We start from the raw sequence: 22,030 nt of genomic DNA on the forward strand, positions 1-22,030 counted from the left end.
TGTTGTCATCTGTTGTGGCACAAAAGACACTTTGAAATCTGATTTGAATCACATTTCAACCAGCTTCAAAATGACTTTTTTCATAAATCACATTACATGTGGGGTTTTTTTCCCATCCAGACTTCCTAAAATCAATCTGGATAAAATCTGGATATGCCGCAAATGGATTTGGGCTGGCAGTCTGAACATAACCCTATAGTGTCTTGTAGAGTAGATGGAGGAATGTGGAGAAATTCTGTCTGAAACTGTTGTGGCCAGAATGTTTCAACTGGATTGTACTGGGTAGTCCCTCTATAATTAAATACAAATGCAGTTTTCAACCAATAGCAGCAAGCTGTACTGTAGTACAAATGTCACAGAATGAGATGCAAGAAAACTACAGCTGCAGTAGCTGTCAATGTTGATATCTTTGCTAAACTGCTGGTATTTATAGATTACAGTGGAACAACCCATATGCTGAACAGGATTGGTTAGAATAAAAAAATCTTAATTGCTTCAGGCTTAATCTCACCAATACCAAGCTATTAAAATATGCCTGAACTGTCTCTGATACTAATGTTTGAAACTGGTTTCAATTTCCAGTTTTAGTAGTTTTTATAATTGCTTTCACATCGACTAATCTAAATCTATTAAAAGGGCCCTATTACACTAGGAATTTAACCTCATGTGAGACTGTACAGGTCGTCACAGAAGTTAGAAAATACAGATAAATTAACATTACTCGGTGCTGCATGGCCTCCGCAAGTCTCTGATTCTTTGTCAGCTTTGCTTTACTCCTCCTCTCACTTATTACTGTCAGTGGCGTGTCACAACATGTTGATTGCCAGGTGATTCCAGCCTGTGGGTTCTGTTTACCACTGAAGTTAGTGGATATAATGAGCACCGAGCTTGTGTGTGAGTGTGTGTGTGTGAGTGTGTGTGTGTGTGTGTGTGTGTGTGTGTGTGTGTGTGTGAGAATGTGGAGAAACATGTCCTGGTCATGGCTGTTGAGGAATTCTGTTTGCATTGTGCAGCTTGCGCACTTTAGAGGAAGGTTTCTTACTGTATCTGCTAATGTGTGTGTAGTGAAAGAGAGAGGGAAGCAAAGCATGCATAGAGAGAGAGAGAGAGAGCGAGAGAGAGAGGTGTGCCCCTGTGTGAACCAGGCAGGCCTGTAGCCTCATGCCAGCTCCGTGCCGCTGCCGGCTGACGTCATGGAAAGAAGCATCAGACTCTGAACTCGGCGCGGCTGGGAACAACCAGCAGCGATGGCTACAGTTCGCTACAATCAGCCACGCTACGCTAGCTCATCGTGACCCCTCTGCACACACAATACACTCACTGTGTCTTCTGCTCTGTCGCCTGCTGTTCGGTCAGGAAATCTTCAAACTATGATACGTTTCTTGCTGGAAAAATAAACAGCATATTGTTGTGACCTCTGCCTTGACTTGGCAAGAATCCAAAAGCCGTTTCACACAGGAAAACTTCACTCTGACACCCTATAGATCGAATCACTTTAATCATATAGCCACATCTTGTATTCAGGAAACATTTAAGAAGACTTGAAACGGGTGTTGCCAGCGCCCCCAAAAATCCCACGTGCTTCTCGAAATCAACTGCATGCGTTCTAGCATCAGTCAATTTTTTATGCTTCAAAACTAATTACCCCTGACGTCCTGGAAATGAAACAATAAAAGCTGTTCAACTGGCTTTTATAGAGGTGGGACTCTGGCAAAGAGCATTGTATAAGAATGCCTGTTGGTACCTGCACTCTTTCTACATATCTTTATATATGTGTCTCTGTGTATTGTATCTGTTTTATCTCGTTTCCTTCAGCTACTCGGCACAGCGAATGACACAGCAGATCAAGTCTGCAGCTCGAGGGAGTTCCTCAAGGAAATGATATTGTTTAATAGTATGACACACCTTGGTGGCAGTTCATTGACAAGTTTGCACCAGCTACTGACAAACCTGCTACAGTCCACACTCTTTCTCCTCTCCTGACTCCATGTAACTTTCTTACTCTTTGACTCATTTTGCAGCCTGTTCTTGTCCCCAGCGCGTCAAATAAAGCGTTCTGGTCAGCGGCCTTATGCCTAGATGCTAAGTTTGACACTGTAGGTACCTTATTAGGCTCACTTCTTGAAGCGCCCCTCTCATGCAATAATATATAGAGTGAGATAAGTCCAACTCAGAGGGTGTTGGGGGTGGTTGGATAGGTCATGCACACGACTTAACCACCGGACTTTACCAGCTGAGAACAAACTGTGTTCCAGTAACTATACACTAAGATGTCCGCAATTGTAGGTGTCTTTTCTAAGAGACGTGCATTTCTGCAAGTAAAAATGTAGCCTTAATGATTTACAGGAATCCGAGTGTAGGGTTTTAGGTGCGTAAAGAAACAGATATCAACATCTGGTGGTTAGTGCTTACTCATACATGCAAAGGTTGATATAACAGAATGAATCAAAGTTTGTGCTATTACTCATTGAGCTTTATCTTCATGTAACTGGTATGAATATGGAGACGGAAAATTACAGGAAAGAGTGCAGACATCCATCAGGCTTAGTTAGACTGAAAGGGGACAGTTATGTAGACTTGCTACAGAAAATATTTCAGACTTTGGTTTCATCCTTGGTTGAATTGTATTGGACCGTGTGAGACGAGATTACATTAAAAAGCACATTTCTATTCTTTGGAAGGCTTGTGATACATGCTTTTTCGAATCTTTGCCTCTCATTTCCCCCCTCATGAGAGTGAATCAAATCCTGTATCAGGGCTCTCACCCTGTCTCAGGATATCCCTCTCATTTACACATAAGCAAAGCAGGGTCATTTGCCTGCTGTGTGCAAGACTGGGTTCAGTGGGAATCCGGCTGTGCTGCTGCTGTAGTATATACAGTGTTTTGCATCGCACCACACAAAATTGAACAACCCCACAGCCAATTTGCATTGGAAACTTCTCTGGACCGTCACAGGCCAGTGGTGGTGTCACGTCCCCACATCCAGTCTTGTGATCTGGAAATTGCAGACAGTTGAAGGTCATCAGATAGTTCACTGATTTGATATGTATTTTTAAGGACCTGATCTGTAATTATATTATGGGTCATTGACTCTCTGTTGAAACCCCAGGCCTGCTTGAAATAGAGATGTAATTGAATTAAAACCCTTTTGATTTATTGTTATATCTCTTAATACATATTCACTTGATAAACTCCAGATGTATTTACAGAATCTTTTGAGTGAGTGCACTAATGTTGGACAGTGAAAAGCAAAGAATCCTTGCTGACGTCAGCTCACAAACTCCAAATTCCTTTGATTATTTTCCACCTCTAAATAGGAACCATGAAATAGGACTCAGGCTCTCCTGATTAGTCTTCGTCAAAGGCCCCCTCTGTCTTTTAGACCATATCTGGTGCACAGTGCAGCTTTTGACCCAGTTTATGAAGATAAAACAAACTGTAAAAAGACCAACTTATGTTCTTCATCATTGATATAGACTACAAGTTGTCAAGACTTAAAAATATGAATTATCAGCGTAAAAAATCTTCAGTTGTGGCCAGAAACCAAGCTAGTTTCTTGTTTAAACTTAAGTAAGTGCAGCTGGATAAATCCTAATCTTGAGCTGGGGTTCATTACGAAGTGAGAAAGTTCTGTTAGTATACGTTCTTTATACGTGGTAGCATTTACTTATACAGTACATGACTCTGATTACGTCAAAAGGAAATTATAAATTTTTTTATTTCTTAAGCAGCATGTGTTGAACTGACAATTCAGCTCAACAACCCTCACTGTTTATACACAGTTTACTTCAGTTAGTACTGTTTAAAATTTTCAACTGCACTAAATTAACAGCAACGTACATTTTCTTCAGAAGTGCAGTTAACATTATGATCAAGGATTATGGGATTATGTGTCTTTTAAAACTTGTCTCTATAATGAACAATAGTGTTGTGCCGAATGTCAATGTCAAATACCATGGGTAGTCTCAACTTTTAAAAGTGTTACTCCACCGATTTTAAACATGAAAGTGTGTTTATAGGTCTTGCGGAGTACTACTGCATATGTGGAAAAAGTAGCAAAGCCTTTTTTGACTCCAGCAGGAGCTGCAGGTATTCTGATAAATTTGCCTTCAGTGATGTCACTCAGTGGCTAAGTTGCATTGTGGTCAATGTAGGCTCAAGGTTTTGAAACTCATTCCACTGGTCTTGCATCGCACTCCTATAACACTGATTAACTCATTACGGACAAAAAAATAATCAAAATCGATACAGAAGAACCAGAGACCGCATTTTTTGTTTGTGTGTGTGTTAGTTCCTTAGTGTGAAGCAAGTGGTAGAACAATTTTTTTTTTGATTGCAGTAAAAATTTTGTTTTTGAAAGGCTTAAAGCCGATGAACAAGGACAGAAGCAAAGTATTTTAAAATATGTAAAACTGGAATCTAATTCTAAATAGTAATCGTTCTAATAATATGGTATTTAAACTATTAGTGTAGCCGGCTAATCTTCATCAGCAACTGTGTAGACATGCCCGGTTTAAACAGAATGAATAGGCAAGCAAAAAAAAAAGCCGAACAGCTTTCTAATGTTGATTCAGAATTTGAATGTCAATGTTATGAATGAAGCTTCAAAGCTTTGCGACAGTCCTGTTGAACATGATAATAGACAACCAAGCGCATTCCTAATGTTTGCTATTATCACTGAGTAAAGTATTGTAAATTTGGAAGAAAACGACATTAAAAGAGCAGTAGATACTCAAACAGCCTCCACTCCTCTGCCTCCAGGATACTTACACACACAGTTTGACAAATATGTAACTGAGACAAACGGGAACCTCCTTGGAATCCAAATGTTGTCGAGAATCAGGTCACGGAAAGATGGAAAGATGGAGAGATGAGAGAGAGAGAAAGAGGACACACCTCCATATCAAACAGATCAGAGTCTGACATCCTTGTGAGGTTGAGAAATGGTCCCATATGGCAGCGCTCTGTTAGTCATGTCAGTCACGGCCACACAGGCTTTTCTCATCACTGACACAGCAGCTGTCACTGTCTGAGGGCTGTTTAGACAGGCCACTACTGTTGTTGCCCATCATAAAATCCTCTTTTATAGATACAGTATTTGGCATGTCAACATTTCAACTCAAATGTCAACAGAATTTCTTGTTAACAGCGGTTGATGTAATTGGATAGTGGTCACAGGTTTGCTCTTTGCCAAAGTAAAGTAAGGTCACACGTTGATACTGTTTGGTTTTGGCTGGCGGCACTAGTGATCCTGGTAATGAAATTACCACCTACATACTGTCTGTTTGCCAACTCAGAGCTGAATTTACAGCCTGGAAAGACAAATAGAATGCAGTCGAATAACATGAGCATGTGCATGTTAGCGCGTGCGCACACACATACACGTCCCACACGCCTGACATTAGTTGCAAGCTCCTTGAGAGTGTGACCTTTTCCATCGTGAATTGATAGGTCCACTAATCTTTCCAAGTTTGAGCCGCTGTAGGACTCCGCTTTGGGTCATTGGGCTAAGTGACAAGCCATAGGTTGATGGAAAATCCATAGTGTTATTGCCATACATTACTTTTATTTGATTGGGCCAGTAGTGAGCATAATGTAATGCTGAGGTGGGGTGCTGGTAAAGTAGCGGCACTCCGTTCGGGGCTCCTCCATCCCCCCTATAACACCCAGTGACGTTGATGCATGTGCTCTGCCTGCCATCCACAGGCCTGACCCTGTGAGTGCTTGTGAGTGCTCTAAATCACTCTGTGGTATTGATTCTCCATTAGAGGTCAGCCAATCTGAACACTTCTGACAGGCTGCTCACAAACACCTCACTATGTGTAAGAGGGAATGTTAAAGGAAAGCAACACGAGGTCATGTGACTCTGGATGGGAGAACTGGCAGGAAGTGAGTCTTTTTTGTCTAATTTGAACCACCAACATGTACTCACAGTGGTAATCTCTACGATTCTGTTCTGATTTAGAGGGCTACGATGCGATGAAATGATTATCGATGCGTCATGATACATGAAAATGTTTGATGATTTATATACATGATCTTATTTAAGGTGCAATATGTAAGAATTTTGGTTTAAAACATTCAAAAATAAACTGAAATTATCAACCAATTAGGAGGAGTAACATGTTTAATGATGTCTATGTGTTGTGTTGCAGAGATATCTACTGAAGTTAGCATGCTTACCAGCTAGCCCTGGCCCGTCCTGTTTCGTAATACCACTTTGAGCTCCCAGTCTGGACTGCTAGCTACTGCTATGACTAACTGAGCTACCGTTCTTACATATCACACAATTACCATTATTGTGCTAACTGAATTCAGAATTGAGACCGCGATGCTATCTTAACAAATGATTTCACTTCAGCTTCACATGCTCAGCTTAAAACGTGTGTTCATGCTCATACTTCACTACTACGTCATGTGCAGTATTTCATATGCTACTGCTGACACCGCATTGTTAACTTTATTGCTCCTCTGCAGCTTCAATGCTCCCACCACACTGAGCAGCTACAGCAAACTCAAAAGGTCAAAAGTCAACCTCAAAATTCCCAATGGGTTTAAAAATACATCCACTTCTAGGAACAGCTTAATGTAGAAGTTTACTACAAAAACTATTTTAACTATTGAACTGTGTGATTCAAGTTTTTCCCATGGTCTAGTGTTAAATAAGCAAACAAAAATTGCAATCAATTCATTGAATCCCAATACTTAAAGGTCCAGTGTTAAGGAGTTAGGGGAGTTTAGGGACAGGGTGAGACGAGGGGTATTCAGTTGGTTTCAGTCTACGACAAAGCTGGAATATGTTAAATCTTACACACTGGACCTTTTAAGAATCAAGACAAATCGAATCGACATCCGAGTATCATGGTAGTACTGATTTGGGAGATAAGCGTTGAGTCCCAGCTCTAATTGTTAAAGGTAATAATATAGTTGAGAACTGTGTTTTAGATGTCCATTTATTGACTTTTCTACATCGAGACAGAATCTTTCAAGAGAGAATTGCGATGCATCAAAGAATCAATTTTTCCCCCATTCATAGTTTGTACTTACTACACAACATACATGCAAGTTTATAGTAATTTCAGCACAAACATCGAATGTTTCTGTAACAGCCTGTCTTCGCTGTAGTGTTCCCCACATTGTAATAAGCATTCTTGACATATTCGTGCAGCACTGGAGTTGTTATTGGTACAGTGAGTGACGTGTCAGCACGAGTGTTGACGAGTGAGCATCTGTCACACACCCCGCTGTACATACATACTGTGCTGCAGGCACGAGAAGGGCCGACGTTCTGCTTGTGGAACAAGCTCACTAAGTGCCCTCTGCCTACATTAGCACAGCACTTTGTCTTGTGTAAATACAGTAGCATGTCACAGAGTTGATTTAGGAAGAATTGTAGAGGACCAGGCGCCGTGCTCATATAGGTTTTGTGCTCAACTAAATAATTCAATTTAAGGTTTGTTTATTATGAACAAATGGGATCATTGTAGTGTTGCTACAGCTGTTATACAGTAGATGAACTTGCACTGAAACGTGAAGTGTAGCAGAACTGTTTGTCACTTTCCCTCCTTTCTGACCTGTGTCTTTTCTCTTTCCTTACAGACAGTACAGACACATAAGCCTCACTTCTTGGCAGTGCACTGTCAAGAGGTGGGTGGGAAGAACTATGAGGCGTCCATGTCACACGTGGATTGTTTTGTCAAGTAAGTATAGTGCTAATGAGAGTGGCCACTTTCCTAATTCTTTTGATTAAATTGTAATACTTGAGCAGTTTCTATGATGAGGAAATACGGAGCATGCAGGAGTACTGTTTTAAACTGAAGGTACTACTCCCCCCACTGGTCGCATCAAAGCTGTACGTCAGCACAACTAAATATGTTTTTTTTTTAAAAGAAGGCCTTGTAGTGTAAATCTCGGATTAGAATAAATATTAACTTAATTCAATAAATACTAAGTTTAAATGTTGTTCAACTTGAAGACCTTGATGCTTTTGGACTTGATGCTATTGAGATTTCCTGATACATATCTCTGTGTGTTTTGTCCATCAGAGAGCTGTTGTCCAGTGATGCCATGAAGGAGTACAGCAGAGCCCGCGTCTACCTCGATGAGAACTACAAATCCCAGGAGCATTTCACGGCAAGTGCTGTTTTATACACTGATGGGTTCACATTCTGTCAGAAAGTACACTCAAACTCTTGGAATTTGAAGTGGTTTGCATAGCAGCTGAATTAGGGACTTTTCGTTTTTCATGCGTGGTTAGCCGAAACTGTATACACATGAAATAAACTTAGAATGACGTGATAATTACAGACATTGTTTGCACAAAAAGTCATGTTTCTATTAAAATACTGATGTCAGACTAGTTGCATCAATCTAGTTTTGACTGCACATTTCACACTAGTGATGTTAATTCTACAGTGGTAGTGTCATTAGCAGTAGTAGCTGTAAATGCAATACTACTGACAGTGGCAGCAGTTATACAAGTTATAGTAATAGTAGCAACAATACCGGTTTCATGAATTCTTGCATTTTTGTGCTAAATTGTGCTTTCTCTCTTGATGGAGCCCCTTCTCGCTGGGTTGTGATGCTAACTAGAAAACATGTCAGCCAGTGAACATGTCATTCTGTGCTCAGAGCTGTTAAATTAGGACATTATGGTGGAATTTAGGCTTGTTGTTGAAATTGCACAATTAATTTAATGTTGATGACGGATAAAATGATAACCATCAACCACCAAGTGCTAGGGGTGGGACAAAACATCGATACAGCAATATATTTAATTGCTTCCTGTTGCGATACGATTATAGATACGCTGGTGCTGAATTATCTATTTTTATTAAAACATGCTGGTACTGTAGATTCCCCTAAATGTTTGAAGTACTAGAGTCACTGCTTCATAACTTCTGTAAACTTAATTTACACAGATTGAAAAGAATTTAGTGAGTCATAGTTGTACCCTCTTTTAAACATTTTAACTCCAGAAGTGTTCTGCTTTCTCACAGTTCAGACTTTTGTAAGTTTATGGCTGTTTTGCAGTGAAATAATGGTTAACATGGAAATTAATAAGTTGCAGTCGTTGTGTGTGTGATAAAGAGGTACTGAGCTGAGACTCTGTGTACTTTATATGCATGAATTCTGTCAAAGTGACACCACAATGCCTTTTTAGAGTTATTTTGTATTCATCATTCGTAGATATCGTGATGTATCCTTGTATGATTGAGTGTTCTGATTATCACAATATCACTGTATCGTGATAGTATTGTTACTGTGGGCAATGAATCGTGCGTCAATCTGTGATTCCCAATCCCACTATGTGCATCCATGTTAGGAGTGAAAAGGCGGCCAAAGTCTGTAAAACACATTGAACATGGAGATTTGAATGTCTTACAATAAGAGTTAAATTCATCAACGCATCCTGCTTATTCAACTAAGACCAACTAACAGCCACAAACATGACACATGGGCTGCAAACTTCTATATATATATATATATACATATATATATGTAAATAGCTAAAATGTAAACATTATATTGTCTTTAGAGAGGAATTTCTTGGAGTAAAAATATTAGTGAACTGGTGATGGAAACTTTATACACTGATCTGCTGGTTGCAACTTTTTCCTCAATATGCAGTAACAGCAGTTGGCCACCAGATGGCAGTAGATGATTGGAAATAATTCTGTTGTTTGCGCTCAGTTTATTGTGTAACTGCTGAATTTTTTAAGGACTGCCTTTCTTTATTTGTCATAAGGATTTATTAGCAAACCATGGATCCCTAAGCTTTATAGTTTCTTATAGTCAACAAAAGTAAGTTTTGATACAGTTTATTTTACACCAGTTACAAACACGTTTACCTAAATACAACAATAATACAACTTAAAGCCAATGCATATTTTTGAATATATCCTGCTTTTTTAAAAGTTGTTTTTAAGTATCTAGATCAATAGTGGGATATAATGTTTTACACGGCCCTCAGAAAGATACATTTCCATACACCATCAGCCTCATAAGTTTCTCATAAGTCTTACTGACACATCAATATATGATACATAAATGATTACACGTATGAGTTTCATTTGACCAATATGGATAGATGCTTTAATTTTGGTGAATGGCCCTCTTCATTCATGTATTTGCTCCACAGCTGAACAGATGTTTAGTGATTGGCCTCTTGGTGGAGCCAGATACTCAAACCTCACAGCAGTAGCAGAGGACTGTAGCCCTGTTCTGTCAGCATCCTGTTTTTTATAAGGAAACATGGTTTAGTTTTATATCTGATGCTTAATTGACAGACTACAGGTATGTCACATGGTCATCCTTGCTTTCCAAGGAGATTAAGTGGAAAAAACACTATATAATAATATATCCAAATCGGTCCAAAAATGGACTTTGTTCCCAGTTTGTCTGTGATCACTGAGTTGTGTGCGCCTCAGTTCTCCTCCATGTTTTCGCCGTTATCACCACGCTACGCTGCACCTCCACAAACGCTCATAAATCACAGCACCCACTGAGTCACATTTGCTCTTTTCAAAAAAATATTACAAACATTGGCCTTTAGAAAATATAATTATCTGCCATTTCATATAAGCGCCGCTAATATCCCAGCATTAGGAGCTGTTTATTTAATAGTGTTTGTCTATAGATTAACCTTTTTGTTGTATTTTCATTTTCCTCAAATAGAGCTGGCAGTTTGTGCATCTCTTTGTGAGTCAGTCAGTGGAAAGGGAAACATCTGATGTGGTTTCTATGATGTTGATATTGAAATCCTGGCAACAGTAAATATGAATAGACTCTCCAGTCTTTCTCACACAGGGCTTGCCATTTAGCTTTGATGACATCACCCATATTTGTTTTCACAATCTTCGATTTTTTTCCCCCCGTGCTCCGGGGATAATTGTTTGTTGTCTGCCCCCGCCTGTCAATTTTCAGATAATGTAAGTGAAAACACTTTTCTGGGTCCAGAGCTCCTCCCTTGTATGACTGTTTTTTTTTTTGCTGTGTTTTTGTATGCAGTTATGTGTGCGCAGTTTCTTTGGAAGTAGACGAGTGAATGTTTTGGACGAGTGGGAGTGTAGTAATGTGGCGAGTGTATGGTAAAGGCCAGGGAGATTGTTTACATGCCTGCCCAGTGTGAGAGTGTGTTTGAACTGCGTGCCTGTGTCAGTGGAGGAGAGGAATGTGATTGATAAATGAAACCCCAACATACAGCTGTGATTAGTGCTGAAAAAATATATCAATCATTTAGAAGATTAACAAAAAAAACTTAACAACAACTCATTTTGTAAGCACAAGGGCCCGACAATGACTCGTTCTAGCTTCTCAGATGTTCATTTTTGCAGTTTACCATACCTTCTATGATGATAAATAGAGCAGCAACCATTAATCAATTTGTTGTCAACTATTAGATTAATAATTGATTTATAATTCTTAGGATTTTTTTTAAAGTCAGAATTCTCTCATTCCAGCTTCTTTACATGAATGTTTTCTGGTGTCTTTACTCCCCAGTAAACTGAATATCTTTGCGTTGTGGACAAAACAAGACATTTTAAGATGTCATGTTTCAATTTCAGAAAACCACTGATTTATTTATTTAGATCCCTATTTGCCACTACAAAGGTAGAAGCTATTTTTCCTGGGGTCCACACAAATAAAAAATTACATCTCGATATAAAAATATTTTAAAAAAAAGCACAAGGGAACAAAACAAGTAAACTACAAAGATATATTAATTCACAACAATAAAACTACTCATGACAATAACAATGACAACAGGTGCCATATTAATCAAGATGCTATTCAGGTATATACAGTATGTGTATAATGAAAACTATCATGGTGGAATCTCTAACTCTGCCAAGATTTTAAGATAAAACATAAACTATTAAACAAGTGAACAAAATGTTTGTGTATTTTTCTTATTTCTAGTCAAAATATCTAATTAACGTTAATATAAGACACCATCATCTAACAAGTAACATTTCGGTGAGATGTAGGAACTTAATCATATCTTATTTTAAGAAATCTTAATAAGCAAATAGTCACTTCTTCCATTTGCAGATTTCTTACTTATTACAAGCAAAATCACCTTGTATTTATTATTTTTTAAGACTTAATTTATACTTTTTTTTTTTCCAGTGCATTATTTCAAATTATGTATAAATGGCTAAACCAAAACCCCTTTAACATTATGACAGTTTAAAATTTCTAGAGCAAGTTAAAAACTCATTTAGTCCGATAAGTAGAGTTAAAGTGAACTGTTATGTCATTGTGCAAAAACAATAATTTCTTTGTAAAAAAAAAAAAAGAGAGATTTCTCTGCAAATTCCACCTGCTGATACATAATCTAAACTGCAGTGTAGAGTCGGTAGGAAGCCGCAGCTTTATTTGTTTACTGTATCTGAACTTCCCTAAATAAAACTGTAATAATTCCTTGATGTTAAAATGCTACATGTAACACCTTGATGCTGAATCTGAACAATGAGCCGGAGCCCCTCCTCTCCTCCCAGAGGAAGGCAGCAGTGATGGGCCAGAGCTTGACTGACACGTCCCCCCTACGGCTGAGCCCGGGCCTGGTGTTTTACAGCCCTGTTAAGGTATACAGCAGGTAAAATGTCAATTAGGAAGGCCCGCCCTGATAACTCAACTCCCAATCCACTTGTTCTTGGCCATTAATATTTATCGTGGGCCTGGCCCTGGAGCTGCAGCCCATGTCATCTGCAATGATGTGCGCTAATGTTACCGCTTCCTGACACACACACACACACACACACACACACACACACTTGTAATCTGCTGTCTGTACGGCTTAACAGAATCGCCTGCAGACCTGTGCACGCACAAACACACACACCTACCACTGTCACACGGTCTAATCAAGCTCTCCACATACAGACAGTGACACAGAGCAGCTCACAGTGCCTCCTCAGCCCTCAGTTGTTCCAGGGCATTTTAATGGGAAATTAAAGGCATCCCTCATGTCTGTGGTCTGCAGGACAGGAATGAGAGCGGCAACAGAGGATAAATCAGGCTCCACGGCTTGACAGGACACTGCTGTCTCAGTTTACCTCCTGGTTGTGTGTGTATGCATGTGTGTGTTTGTACGTGCAAATGCTTTCACCCTAGGAGACAGTGGTATTGTATGTTAGCGCTTTGTCCTGACCAATTTGTGTCTTGGATCTAAAAGACGTTCAAAGAAGTTCAAAGCAAGCTGTTTGTAGTTTTTGATTTCACTGTAGTCAGACATAAGTCTTCTGTCTTAATACAATGTGAAATAACTTGCACTTCATCAAAGCAGCCATAAAACTGCCCAGGCTTTGTCTTATCGGAAGTAAATTAGGATTTTACCAAACACATTTACAATAAATAAGCTCCTCTGATAAGATCAGATAACTGGAAAAGGGACAGGATGACGCACAAGTCTGAGGTCAAAATCCGAATTTGTATAGAATCCAGATTCATACAAATTGCATTTAAAATGCTGTAAATATAAAGACGTACCGGAATAAGAAAAAAAGAGGGAAAGTGGATAAAGGCAAAAAAGAGCCAACACCAAAAACAGAACTACACAACATTAAGTAAGATAAAAACAAGATGATTTAGTAGAAATGGATGAATCATAAAGACTGAATTGGCCGTTTAAATATGAAACATTTAGATTAGCAAGTCCATTGGAGAAAGTGAAGGAGATGAGCGAAAAGCTCTTTGTCAGGATGAGCTTTATGCTTGTAGACTTTCTTTTCATTCTTCTGCTATTACTATTCTATATTTGTGTTATGAGATGGTCACTTTAAATATTGTGGGCCTTTACAACCTAAAAAGTTCACCAGCTGCTGTATGTGAGTTAACTTAATTTAGACTGAGTAATTAGTTCAAAGTTTTCCTTGAAGTTTCCTTTCTCAGAAAAACCAAAAGTTAAGTAAACTGAACTGAAACATGTTCAATAACCTAAAGAATATTAAGTTAAATCAAACTGTTGACTGTTGAATCACGCTGACGAGCAAATTAGGTTTAGTTTGACATTTTCTCAGTTCGAAGAGTCAGGTCTCACACTAAGAAAAGCTGCGGCTACTTTATTTCAGCATTGGTACAAAGATGATACGTTAGTGTAAGGAAGAAGAGACTCAGTTCAAGCCTTCAACAGCATTTTTGTAATTACTGTGAAAACAAACAACCATGATTTACCTTAAAATGTGTCAAGGACACACAGCAAAATTCCATCATATGTTTTCTTTTAACTAACTTTTAAAGGTTTCTAATATGCTGATGATGTTTCTTAAGATGAGATGATTGTTTTCATCGATTTCAAGTCTTAAGACATGTCAAGTTAGAAGAACTCATGTTTAGAAGTTCTGAAGTGGTCTGAAAATAAAAAACTTTACTCCCTTGAAATAAATAAAACTTGTATACGTCAAGTTAATGCTAAAAGATGAGTTTATTTCACAAAATTCCTGTATGATTTTTTTACAGGTTAATATATATTTTTGGGTGTTCGATAAATCACAGCGTCTTTTATCCCATGTGTGACGGGCCAAATGTGACGTGATGCAGAAATCACAGCAAATTGCATGTAAAAGGTACAGTGAATGTAGCTGCATGCTAACTAAATAGAAATGTCTTCTAATGTAATCATCATATAAGCTGATGGATGCAATCAGACCAGGTTTAGTGTAAGCTCTTGGGCTCCGGTCGTGGCAGGCATGAGCGAACAGGCAAGTTTACTTGTCAAAAACCATAAAGATGGACAGAACAGTGTAGAAAGCAAATGCTGATGGCAAATCTGAATCTTTATGGAGGTGGTCGAGTATTCAGAAGCTTTAAAAGAGAAGTTGCTGGTTTGACCCCCACAACAGCAACATGTTGATGTGTCTATGAGCAAGGTACAGCCTATAACTCGTATTGTAAATTGTAAGCTTTCAACAACATCAACAAGAAGCTTGATTTTTGCCTTTCCTGCTCATGCTGCCATCTGATGTGTGGTCAGTAGAGCAGCCCTGTCAGTAGCTGCCAGCAGCTCAGCCTCTCTCTGCTCCAGAGGTGAGTCCTTAACTCTCCTCCAGGCAGCGCGCTGTAATGCAATCATCAGTAGCGCTCTGCTCGGCCAGGAATTTATGAACACTTAGTGTCCCTCCGTGCTGACAGGGCCTCAGCGTGAGTGTGTTTACGGTATTACCCAGAAATGCATGTCACTCGCATTTATCGCCCCCCCCCTTTTTTTTTTTCTAACTGCGTCCTATATCACCCTCCTGTTCCACCTTTTTATGACGAAACAAAACCAGGTTGCATATAGAGATTATACTTCCCAGAGAAAGTGGGGTCATAGAGGAGGGGTCTCTGTGTACAGTCTGTTGGTTTTACACACAGAGGTTAACTAGCAGGAGCAGCACCCTCCTCCTCCTCCACCTCCTCCTCCTCCTCCTCCTCCTGTTCCAGCTCTGTGTTTAAAAAGACCGCAGCAGGCATATAAGCAGGTTAAAATATTGCTAACTAAATCCGAGCGAGCTCTTATTTCAATATGGTGAGAAGTACGCCACCGACTGAGGCCACTTGAATGGAGTAGATGTCAGCACGGTAATATGGCCGGGCCATAACTCTCCACGGCCATCACTCATACTCTCGGGGCAGACATAAGTGCATACACACACATATATATAGTGACAAAGCTGAATAAACACTGATGCAGGCACGCACAGGCACACACTCAGGACACGGGGTTGAGCGACAATCAATGAATCTGCCATCAGACGTGAGTTATGATGCAAAGAGAGTGGGCATTCCCTCTGTGAAAATATTTTGACTGAAAATGTAGATATAATTAATAGATTGTGTAAAGAGGTGGAGGATTTGATGCATTTATTACAAGGAGTCAAATCTGAGGGAGCTGAGCCTTTTGGCCTCCTGGATCATCATTGCGGCTGCTCTCACACACACGCGCACCGAGCTTCTCCTCATAAACAACGCTCTGATAAAGTGTTTGTGTGTTTGGTCGGGATCTAGCCGAAGGGGAGTAAATCAGTTGTGTTGGAGGTGGAGGTGTTGTTGTCCTGTGTGTGTGTGTGTGTGTGTGTGTGTGTGTGTGTGTGTGTGTGTATGTGTGTGTGTGGTGGTGGGGGGTGGGGGGGTCTCCAGCCACAGATAATGATGTGATTCCAGCATGAGGCGGGCCGGGTGTACCTCGCCACCGTCCATTATGATGTGCGGCCCCCAGCCACCGAGGGGGCAGAGTGAAGGTGAGCCTGTCATATCGATCTTTTTAGTGCTAAAATATGAGCCACTTTACTCTGCTCCCCGGCGCGGTGATGTGAAAAATAATAACTCGGACCCAAATTAAAAATATTGATCGCTTAGGAGGTGTTGAGAGCAAATAAACACCCTCTGAAGGATTTTTATCCCCCCCTCCACCTCCCTCCCTCCTCCGTCTTGTCCCTCCCCGCCCGGGTCAGGCATGGTGGCTGAACTGTAAAAAATCTCACACCATCTTGTTGCTCGGTCGTCTTCATCATAACCACCTCCCAGGCTCTTGATGCTCTTTATTGTTTCCAGACACAACAAGCGGCCATCTTTTCCGCTACTCCCTAACACTGATTGATCGGGTTTTGACTCCATAATCTGGCATTAGCTCGGCTCCATTCAGGTACGCCTCCCCCCCCCCACCATCTCCACCCCGAGTCATAATTTTTTGCACATCCGAGCTTGACTTTTTTATTCCTTCGCCGCTGTAACAGATGAGCTGACATGGGGCCATCAAACGGGTGGGAAAACAATTGCCACAAGGTTAATTTTATTGCCTGCTCCATGCATTTGTGAGCAGGCGGGAGGTGTCCTCTGCCCGGGTCCTGATGAATGGCCGCGCCGAGCAGGCAGGAATGAAAATGAGAGGGGAGAGGCCAGGCGCGGGGAGCCGGAGTCCCGCCGCTCCCACCTGAAATTGAAATTTTTTCTGACACGCTCAAAATTGGTATTCTGATATATAAGAGAGTGGATGTTCCATTTAGTTTGATGATGAAAGCCGTCATGTGTCCCAGTCAATTGCGTTTTACGACACCCACTTTACCTCATACATCCGGAGAAGGTTAATATCCACACATCCTAAATGGCGGATGTCAGATTGTTCCGAGTCTGTAGGAAAATAAACTACTTAGTGTATCTAAATGCTGTCGTAATACTTGGCCGTCCTGCTCGCAGCACTATTGATTGTCTACAAGGACGTTTGTTCTGTTTTGGGGCCAAGGCGGGATGAATAGATATTTGATGGAGCGTGGAGAGCGGGGCTGGACCCGCATCTGCATCTCGGTGCTGTGTCAGTGGGGACGAGAGCCAGGCGTCGGGGAGAATCACATGCTGCCTGTTGACATCAGTGAGAGGGAGCCGGGCCGGAGCTGGCGATATCTCCGGTTCCCCACTTGAGCCGGGTCCTCTCGCTGAAAGCTCACTCCTGTCTGCTGGCTTCAGGCCCTCACTCGGTGTGTGAGTGTATGTGTGCTTGTGTGTGCATACACATGTATGTCTGTGCAGCATCGCTGATATAGGGCCAGCACTTCCATACGTATCGATTCTTCCTCTATAGCTGCTTCATTTGCATGGCCCAGCTGACCCAGGCAGTCAGTGGCCATTATATTCCCATTAGCTAATCTCTCAGCTTTGATTTCCATAATCCTCTGTCTATTGAGAGCCCTCACAGCTCTCACAGTCCCGCTCTCCAAGGAGAAAAAAGACCCCCAACCTCCCCACCCCAGCCACTTTACTCTCCCAAAAAAACAGCACAATGTGCATCATGTACACACATGTGTATGTATGTTTGCAGAGATTCACTTTTACGCTATATTATTGTGTTATATTGATTTGAATTGCCTGTGGTGTAAGTATTTAAAGAATCACAAGTAAAAACCCTGCAGACAAAAGTTTACTTAGAGTCTGGAACCAGAACTGTAAAATAAAGCATACACAAATAACAATTACCCTAAATTACTAGTGGAAAGGCAACCGGAAGAACTCGAAAGATGCACAAAGCCGAAAATCTATGCAGGATAAATAATAAATACACACAGTATTATCATATTTTTATTTTTTAACACAACATCATATGTTTTTCCTAATACAATGTCAATATTTTTTTTATTTTAGGTGTAGTGCTGGATTGTTGAAGGCTTCAGCAGTCAGAATGTTTTTTCTTTTTTTTTTGGGATGAAATTCCCCTTTTTTATTTCAGTCCCTCCATTACAATTTAGTAGACAAGATAAATAGGGGATTTTGTACTAACAAAAGACTAACTTGGAAGATAACATCTTTATTTGTCTAATTTAGATAGATTTAGATTTAGAAATCTCATATCAGCTTTGGCTGAACTACAATGATATTTTGCACAAATGTGGATTTTGTCTCCCATCACTCAGATATCATGTTTGGAAAGAACTGATTACACCAATTGAACAATAAGTCTTTCAACGTACTAATGGGCAGTGAGTTTTGTATTAAGATAGACCAGAAAAAATTTTTACCCTATCGTTTAAACCAACATCATGTAACTTTTTTTTTTTTACCTTAAAATAACAGCTTCAAGATCATTTTGATGCTACAGTTCCTTGTAACAGGGTGAATGGTGTCTCTGTCTCAGCCACTCCGCTCCCCTATCACTTGTTTCTGCACTATGTAACTTCAGTGGGAGGGTAGGATCACAGTGTAACATACACGTTTACTTCGAGATACAAGTTTTAATCACATAACATTGTTGAGACGTAATGAGTTTTGTTTGTAGTTAGCACCTACATTACATCTGAAAGACCTTGGATTTGTATTTACAACAGTGATGCTGCACTCAGAAACTGTGTGGGGGGCGCCAAATCACACAAAATGCCAATTTCTACATAATGTTGCTTTAAATGGCTCTTTTTAGCGTCTCTTTAAAAGTTCCATTTATTATGATGAGTGTAAAGGTACAACAACAGGAACATGATCATATGTCATACAATCATACCATGTGAATTTACAAAAAATAGAACATCCAGATACTTTTTAAAAAAAACCTTTCATGAATAAATAAATTAAATGGATAGATTTATAACTTTATTAATCCCCGAAGGGAAATTGGCTAAATAGATTTGGTGAGCATGACTCTGTAACGCTGCCTAGTCCAACCACAGTTTAATCTGTTGACCACTCAGCCCAGCATTGTAATGATGGAGGCGACCAGCATTATTCTAAGAGGCATTGTTCTCTTCATGCCTGCTCAATTTACAGGCTTCTTATTTATTAGCAATTATTTAAAAGAAATCTAAATATTTAGTTTGTATAACATTAGAAGCAGTAATCTGTTCTGGGTAGAAGTGGCTGTTACACTGTATGGAAGGGTTTTTTTGGTGTTCTTTCTCTCCTATTTAGCTAACGGTGCTTAATCCTCCATGCTAAAACCTAACCACTGATGCTATCACCAATGCTTTCCAGGACACAGTCAATGTGAACCAGCTAGCTACAGCTAAAACATTCACCTCCCACATCTCCACTCGTTCTCTCCTGGAAGAGACACTCAGTGTGCCAGGCCAAATTGACCTTAATCACCCTCAGTAGAGTTCTCTTGGAACGATTGCTCCCATTGATCAAAGAGGACCTACCACCTACCGCCCACACTCCACCCTTGACACCCCCTCCTCTCCAAATGAGCTGATAATTAATAAGGGCTGTCTCTGCAAACACCAGTCAACAGACAGCATGATGGATCGGACAGCTTGGATGCAAACCAATACGATGCCAAGCTTTTCTCTGGCCCCCGGGTGTCCTTTACCCTGCATGATCAGGCATGCAGAGGAGCACCCACCCTGCTAATTAAATACCCACAGGTTGCCCTTGTTTTTCAGTGGGGATGCTTTCTATCTGTTCACTATTGGCATGTATTTAATAATTCATGGGGCTGCACCACTGAGGACAGTGCTCAGGGTCCGTGCTGTGCTGCTGCAGACTTTGTAATAAAGTCAGATTTCAGAGTTTTTACAGCTTGCAATGTAACACATGGTGCCCACTTCATTTAGGGAAAATTAACTTGAAACTTTCACTGTTTGCTTTCGGATTAAAGGTTTCTAAAGCCAACACCCACATCCTAAAAGCTGATCATGTCGGAGGAAGATGGTGCATATTAACAATTCCTAACATTCAGACATTCTTATCATTCCTCTGGACAAGCAGTCACACCACTGTGGGACATTTGCTGCAGAGCTGCAGAATAATGACTACACCTTCAGGCGATTTCCCTCAACTGTCACTGAGGTGGTTAAACATCAGTGGCAACACACAATTATTCTGTCTTGTGACAGCTGTCTGCTTTTTTGCTGAACTAGCCGAGCAGTGACGGACACAACCATGACTGATCTACACCGCTGTGCTAATGACTTCCTCTTAATCACTGCACTTCCTCGTGTTTGTCACCACGTGACTTGTTAGCCGCTAATTGTGAGATATAGGCATTTTCTGCAGAGGAAAATTACGTTAGCTGCTTAATTAGACTGACTCAAGGCTTCATGAGATGGACTGGCCGTCACCAATGTTCAGTTTGTTTCATTGTATGATATGTTTTTTTTACCACAATACCACAATATGGTAAAAAAAAACAAAACAAAAAAACATAGGGATTTATTTTGACAGATATTATGATTGCAATATGATTTACAGTTAGTAGGAATGATCATTTTTGCGTCACAATTTTCACCCCTACCCAACCAAAAAAATGTAATATAAATAAAATAAACATCATGACGATGTGATATTTGTTGGGGTATGTAGCAAACAAACTTTTTAACTCACCGGCCAAGTTGACGTGGTAATCTGTCTCAACAAAAAGAGAATTTTTTGGCCTGATGGCCCTGATGTAGCTGCCACTCTATGTCCTGCCATCTCTGCATCACTACAGTACTTTATCATAATGCTGTTTTGTATTGATATTCTTTATTCATTATTAGGAACCCTATAAGCATACATAACAACAAAAATATATTAAAATCACATAGTATCAGTAAGACAAAAAAATAAAATCAAATCAATATGAGCCAAACATGAAGGAATAGGTGTCTGTGTTCAAGCGCATTGAGGAAAATGAAGAAACAGATGTTAGGGCCTGTCTCTGCGAGGCAACAGTTGCAGTAGGAAGTGCAGTTGTCTGGCCCTCGTGCAGCCCCTAACCGGTGTGATTGGGTGTAATTGGTGAATCTGGTCTAAGAGGAGTGCGGGGTCGTCGGCTATGGGTTGTGAGCCTGTCATAATAACAACCAACAATGTGATCATTTCATTTCCTTTTCACTTACACATCACCTCACTTCACATGAGACAGCACACACAGACATGGGGACAAGGTTAACGTTGGGCCCCATTTATTTCACTCTAACAATGACTCTAAATAGCCTTTCAAAAGCGAGTGAGGAGGGAGACAAAAATAATCGAATCACACAATTACTGCTGGGCTTCATTCTATAGTTAAGTGCATTTTTATTGTGTAACGTTTCTTTTTTTCCCCTCCGCCCTCTCCCACCTCTTCCCCCCCTTCTATTTTTCCTGCCTCCCTCGGCAAGCGTTCTCTCCCTGCCACTTCTCATCTAATATGGCCGTAATTGGGTTTGCTTGTACAAATCAGATTTCAGCAATTGGGTTATCCTCCTCTGAAATTGGAGAGGTCTCTGGGCTGGCATGGGTGGAGAGTTAATCTGCTTTTGTTAAGCCCTCCTTTTGGTGGCCGCGGCTGTGCCAGTTAAAGCGTTTTACCTGTCACTGTGGACATGGCTCGTAATTTACCCCCCTCTTCAAAGAAAAGGAGAAAAAAAACCCTCCCTTGCACGCACACAGTATACAAATCCAGCCATCTGCTTCTCCTCGTGCAAATAATGACATTTGAATCGAGCATTAACAGGCTTAATTACTTTAAAATTGTCATTTTAATTTACACTGATATAGTATTGATCACACAAGCAGAGATTAAGGCCCTCAGTGGAGCGGTTGATGTGGAATTAAACAGGGCCAGGTCCTCCTGGGGCCTGCCTGGCCTGTCCTGCCGCAGCC

At 40.4% G+C, this 22,030-nt stretch overlaps 1 protein-coding gene across 2 annotated transcripts in view; it reads left to right on the forward strand.

The window, feature by feature from the left end:
* Nucleotides 1-22,030, forward strand: part of inpp5a (inositol polyphosphate-5-phosphatase A) — a 148,234-nt gene that overhangs the window by 44,104 nt on the left and 82,100 nt on the right. For both annotated transcript variants that reach the window (XM_084376049.1, XM_084376048.1), the window contains exons 3-4: nucleotides 7,601-7,701; nucleotides 8,047-8,134. In XM_084376049.1, coding sequence (XP_084232175.1) covers nucleotides 7,601-7,701; nucleotides 8,047-8,134 — 189 coding nt within the window. The remainder of the gene's footprint in view (nucleotides 1-7,600; nucleotides 7,702-8,046; nucleotides 8,135-22,030) is intronic.

The sequence above is a fragment of the Pagrus pagrus genome, assembly GCF_965226575.1.
Source record: "Pagrus pagrus genome assembly, chromosome: 15".
NCBI lineage: Eukaryota > Metazoa > Chordata > Actinopteri > Spariformes > Sparidae > Pagrus > Pagrus pagrus.